Consider the following 6,586-nt stretch of genomic DNA (forward strand, 5'->3'; position numbering starts at 1 on the left):
CAAACCTTCATTAGTAATTAGGAGGGGGACTACTTAGGGGCTTTTTTATTTTGAGCAGGTTGTCCGCCCCTGGGCCTATACACAGCTTTATGCATGTGTGTAGCCATCTAGATTCTCAGGAGTATATTAGGAGATTTTCAAAAACTTTTTTGTCTTTTTGTCTTTTTGACAGTTTGATTATCACGTGCCCAGGTGTGGCTCTCTTACTCCAAGTTTATGCTTCTTGAAGGTCATTGAGTTTTTGGTATGTGTAGATTGTTTTCATCAAATTTGGAGACTTCTTGGTTATTATTTTTTCAAATACTCTTTCAGAGTATGTCTTCTCTTTGTCTGGGACTCTATGCATTGACTTGTAAACTTGATGCTATCTCATAGTTATTTTTCATCATTTTTTCTGTTTCTCACACTGCATAATTTCAACAGACATATTATACAGTTTGTTCATTCTTTCTTCGACTTGCTCAGATCTGTTATTGAACTCCCCTGGTGAAAGTTTTGTTTCAGTTATTGTACTTTTCAGCTCTTGAATTTCTCTTTGATTCCTTTTTATCGATACTCTTTACTTAGTGAAATATTATTCCTATATTTTTCTTTTATCCTTAGACATTCTTTCCTAGGGGTCATTGACCATATTTAAAACAACTGATTTAAAGTTGTTTCCTAGGAAGTCTAACATCTCCTTCCTTAGGAGCAGTTTCTTTTGATTATACTTTTTCCTGCGTATGGATCTTACGTTCTTTTTTTCTCCCCCTTGTTTAATAGTTTGTTGTTGTTGTTGTTGTTGTTGTTGTTATTGTTGATAACTGGACATTTAAAATAACATAGATGAGGCAGCTCTAGAAATCAGAATGTCTCCCCTCCATAGGGATCATCCTTGATATTTATTTGTTCAGTGACTTTTCTGAACTAATTCTGTAGAACCTATATTGTTTGTGGTCTGTAGCAGTAGAAGTTTCTTCAGAAGTTTCATTAAATGCCTGGAACCAGTAGTCTCCCAGTCTTTGCTTCAGGGCTCTGTGCATGTGAAGGCATTCCTTCAACGTTCAGTCAGGCAGTTTATAAGCATGTAGTGGCCTTTACTTCTTTCTTATGCCAAACCTCATAGTCACCTAGAGGTTAGGGCTTTCCCATGTCTTTCCTGAGCATGCCGTCAGCCCTGGGCCTATACATAGTTCTATGCATGTGGGTAGCCTTTTAGATTCTCAGGAGTATATCAGAGCTTTTCAAAATCTTTTTTTGCCATCTCATTCTTCAGCATTTCCTATTTTAAGCTTCTCGATCAGGCCATTGTTTGCTCCTGCTGTTATCCACCACTTCAGTTAATACCCACCACATAAGTTAAACAAATGCCTTTAAATGTTTGGCCAGATGCTTCTGAGGATAAGACTTTTCACACACTGTATGAGCTCCAAATTAGCACACATAAAGATATCCTTGTAGTGGGGTCGTTCATCGAACTACCAAACAGCCCAAATGATGACAGTTTTTCTGGCAATGATACTTTGGTGGAACTACAACCCATCATGTAGTTGCCAGGCTGCAGGTTGGAGCCTGTGGATTCTCAAACTGTGGTAGAGTTTGAGAGGGATGGGAAGAGGGTATATTAAAATGATACAACATCACTATACTTAGAGTGATTCAGCCAATTTTCTTGTATACTTCCAGAAATTATCTTTGTTAACTTCTATAATTTTCGCCAGTTTTTTCATTGTTTTTGTGGAAGAGAGAATTTTCTGGGGTTCCTACTTCACCATTTGCACTTCTGTCATTGTTAGCTTAATTTTTTTTTATCCAGCTGTTTATTAAGTCACATATTAGAGAGATTGGCAGAAACGAATAAAAAACAACAGTTTTCTCACTAATGTTTTAGTTTTGGAAAATATAGTTAAATTTTATTTTATTTTTTATATTAAGATAAACTTAATGAGGGGGGTTCCTCATCTTTTATTCATTTGTTTAAGTTCCCAGCTACTGGCTCTGAACTTCACACAAAGAAGGTATTCACTCAGTCATACCGAAGACATGAGTGAGGATATAACCGGATACATAATACTGGAAAAAAACGTGTTTCTGTCCTCTTGTCTCTTAATCTACTTCCCTTTCTTTCTACTGTTTACTTGCGATAAGAACACTTAACATGGGATCTACCCTCCTGACAAATTTTTACATGTACAGTGCTGTATCATTCGCTAGTGGCATCACGTTGTGCAGCTGATCTCTAGAGCTTAGTATTTTGCACAAGTGAAACTTTATACTCATTGAACGGCAACTCCCCCGGCTCCCTCCTCCCACCCCCTTTAAAGTCTTTGTTGTGGAAACTTTCTCTTTTTTCAGTTTTCAATACTCTACTCCCTCATGATTCCATTATTACCTTCAGAAAAGTTCTTCTCTGGCTTTGTGGCCTCTACTTTTACTGCCAGCCTCCTTAATATTCACGGTGCCTCAGATGCTGTTTCTGGTACTTTTTTTTTGTCCAATCCCTATGTGCTCAAGTTGTTGTCTGACTGCTTCTGTTAATTTCCATGACCACCTAAATTGCTAGTGTCTCCTTAATGCTTGTCTTTGTCCTAGAGCACCCGTCTGTGTTCTAAAACCATGCGTAGTTTAAGGGACAGTTCCAGCTTTTTGTTCTACAGACTAGTCAGTAGCAGCATGAACAGGTCTGTCTCATGAAAACTTCTAAGATATTTTTTTTTGTATGTCTTAAATATCGGTATTTGGCACCAGCATTCAAGAAGCTGCTCATACTGCTAGATTGGGTAGCTAATTGGTTACTGCTTCTGCTGATTAGATCTTTCTATTTATATCTGTCGCTGTTACTTCAGTGTAGGCAGTGTTCTCATACTAGTCTGTTTGATTCCATCTCCTAGGTAAGTCATCCTTTGTTCTCCATGAGCTCTAGATTTATATATCTTTATACGTTTATTGATACATAAGTTCAATCATGTACGGGATCTCCACAACTTACATGAACTGTTTCCTTGGCTCCCATTATTTATGGTATTGATGTCCTTGGAGGGATTGAACATCTTAGGATTCTCTAGAATTCTCTAGACTACCCAGGGTAATCCCTCGGGACGTAGAAGAGTTGTAGGAACTCTTTACACTGAAATTTTTCATAAAAATATATGAATGAATTACAGTACATTACAAACCCTTTTAACTAATTGAGTAACTCCAAAGTTAAAGACAAATTAGGGCACGAGTAGACATTCTTTATAGCTATTTGTTTTAGAGCCTTAAGAGTAAACAGGAAAATAGTAATTCTCAAAAGTATTTTCTTTGTCACTTAATTCTGAACTTTGAACAAAATGTATCATTGCAGGGATCAGTGTCGTTCGAAGACGTGACTGTGGAGTTCACCCCAGATGAGTGGCAGTACATGGGCCCTGCTCATAGGACCTTGTACAGAGACGTGATGCTGGAGAACTGCAGCCACTTTGTCTCCATGGGTGAGCAGGCCTTACAATGTGACTCCCCTTGGAATTCAAATCCTTTTTGTTGTAATCGTCAAAACACATGGACCCTTTGTAGAGATTAATGTTGTTCAGGCTTTTAAGAGGCCTGGGTAATTGAAACCTTTAGAGAAACAGAAACGATGTTTGTGTCATTGCTTTCCCATTGAAAACTGCAAATGGGTACTTTCATTTTGCTCTTGCTGCTATATCTTTCTCCACCTTCAGAATCTAAAAAGCACGTGGATCTGGTCTATATATAAAGTCTTTGTTGTGGATTGTTACGTTCACAGGGTATTGCATTACCAAACCCCAGGTGATCTTCAAGTTGGAGCAAGGTGAAGAGCCCTGGTCCTTAGAGGAAGAATTCCCAAACCAGAGGTTCCCAGGTGAGTGAGCACGGACAGAAGGAAACTCCTGGGGTAGTTAGACTTTAGAGGGAACCACTTTCGAAAGTCGTTTTTCCTTTTAAACAGCTTTATTGAGATGTAATTCACATATCATACAATTTACCCATTTAAAGCATACAGTTTTGTGGCTTTTAGTATATTCATAGATATATGTAAACACCACAGTCAGTTTTCTTCACCTCAGAGGGAGAAACCCCATGCCCTTTAGCTATTATCTCCTTATTTCCTGCCGCTTTAGCTCTGGCAACCACTAATCTACTTTCTGTCTGTATAGATTTGGGTATTCTGGACATGTCAATGGAATCACACATTATGTGTTCTTTTGTGATTGGTTTCTTTCACTTTGCATTACAAGGTTCATATTGTAGCATGTATTAGTACTTCATCGTTTCTTGGCGAAATAATATTCCTTTGTCTGGATATACCACATTTGTTTGTCCATTCATCAGTCCGTGAACCTTTTGGCTGTTATTGAGTAATGCTGATGTAAAACCCATTTACAAGTTTTTGCATGGACATGTGCTTTTATTTCTCTTGACCATATAGGTAGGAGCGGAATTTCTGGCTATGTGATAACTCTGTAGAATTGCCAAACTGTTTTCCAAAGGCACTGTATCATTTCATAATCCTAATGATGGCATATGAGGGTTCTAAATTTTCTACATCTTCACCAGTACTTAATTATCTCACTTTTTGATTGTAGTCATCTGAGTGGATGTGAGGTGCTATGTCATTGAGGTTTTGATTTGCATTTCTGTATTAGTCAGCTGGACCGGCATAACAAAATACCATAGCCTGGGTGGCTTAAAAACCAAATTTATTTCTCAGAGTGCTGGAGGCTGAAAGTCCAAGAAGAGGGTGCCAGCAGGGTTGATTTGTGGTGAGGCCTCTCTTCCTGCCTTGCAGATGAGCACCTTCTCACGGTGTCCTCACCGGGCCTTTCCTCTTTGCATTCATGGAGAGAGAAAGGTGTCTGATGTTTCTTCCCGTTTTTATAAGGATATCAGTTCTACAGAAATAGGGCCTCTCCTTTATCACGTTAACCTCCGTTACCTCTCTAAAGGTCTTATCTGTAAATGCAGTCACATTGGGAGTTAGGGCTTCAAAATATGAATTTGACTGAGACATAATTTAGTCCTTAACTATTTTCCTGATCACTAACGATGCCAAGCAGTTTTTTCATGTGCCTTTTGGCCTTTGTCTAATCATACTGATTGGCTAAAAAAGATATCCCTCAATAGTATGTTAGAAAGGTTATAAAATAAAAGAATGGTAAAGTTGTTAAGTCAATAAAAATAAATAATTTAGGGTCTAATATTCTGTTATCATTCAGGTTTATATTTAGGCAATAAATTCATTATCTTTAAAGAAATCCTGATAGCGCAAGAGTATTTGAATAGCTGCACTAAGCAATATGATATCAATGATCATAAAACAAAATATGAATTTCTAAGACTTTAAGATTCGCTGGAATTATGAGATCATAATTCTTCACTTAATGTTGTCAGTAGGTTCCTGGAAATTGACTTAAGTGAAATGAACTGTAATAAAACCACCTTTATTACAGTCTTCACTGATATAAAGAAGAACTGAGTTGTTAGGGCAGAAACATCACCAAACTTCAAAATAAAGATCCAAAAGACTTCTAATATTACCATTGATGTAAATCTGAGCTAGACATACATTTAAGAAAGATTAATCATTATTATCTAACCCGCTTATTCCAGTTCCGTTTTTCAGGTGGCCATATCCCCGCAGCTCAGCTCAAGGCAGAAACCCACCCTGGGCAGGATACCATTCCATCTCAGGGTGCATTCACACACCACGCGCACTCAGACATGGGGTTAATGTAGACACATCAGTTCACCTAACGTGCACATTTGGGATGTGAGAGGAAACTCGAGGACCCAGAGGAAATCCACACAGACGTGGGGAGAACATGCCAACTCCACACAGACAGTGGTCCTTGTAGGGAATTGATTTTTTTTTCTCATCAACGTTGTAACTAAATGACATTTAATGAAAGGAATTTATTTGAGGACCTGCTGTACCTCATCTGATGGAATAATAAATCCTGTGGCATATTTAATAAATATGGCTATAGAAGATATAAATGATATTTGTATTAAAGTGGACCACATAGTTGCGTATGTGTATGCTGAAATTAAAGGACAAGCCTTTCAAGTTCCCTTGGAATTATCATAAGACAGTGAAAATATAGTTTTATTCTAAACACCAATAAATTCAACTAATTAGAATCACCACAAATAATATTCTCTCAACATAGTTCGATAAATGTAGAAAGTAATGATAAAATGAGTAGACAAAAAACCTTGATATGGAACTTTGGAAAATTATCTCTATTAAACAGTATATCAAGAAGGAAATCAATTTCAAAATTGCATGACATTTAGAAAGTAATAAAAATAAATGTGCATACTAGAAACTTTTAGTTATAGCTGAATTAGTGAACAGAGGTAATTTGTAGTCTCATTTATATTAAGAAACTGATCAAGAGCAATAACAAAAATATAATAATGAAGAATTTAAAAGTGAAATTTAAAATTGATCAACTGGAAGACAAATTATAGACTATATCTTAGAATAAAGCAATGAAATGGCTGCAACTTTAGTTAATCCTAAAAAAACCAAAAAGCACTTTTCCATAAAAATTCATGTGGAGACATACTTGTAAAGATGTAATATCAAACTAAATCCCTT

General features: G+C 36.9%; 1 protein-coding gene across 1 annotated transcript; it reads left to right on the plus strand.

The window, feature by feature from the left end:
* Positions 1–172: 172 nt before the first annotated feature.
* LOC105311621 (zinc finger protein 658-like) lies at positions 173–6,368 on the plus strand (the record flags this gene model as incomplete). The annotated part of the gene is made up of 4 exons (XM_011387580.2): positions 173–244; positions 3,236–3,452; positions 3,749–3,844; positions 5,606–6,368. Coding segments are annotated over 4 exons (498 nt in total), but the record flags the coding sequence as incomplete, so codon positions are not given.
* Positions 6,369–6,586: the final 218 nt, after the last annotated feature.

The sequence above is a fragment of the Pteropus vampyrus genome, unplaced genomic scaffold (assembly GCF_000151845.1).
Source record: "Pteropus vampyrus isolate Shadow unplaced genomic scaffold, Pvam_2.0 Scaffold1000005406, whole genome shotgun sequence".
In the NCBI taxonomy this organism is placed as follows: Eukaryota; Metazoa; Chordata; class Mammalia; order Chiroptera; family Pteropodidae; genus Pteropus; species Pteropus vampyrus.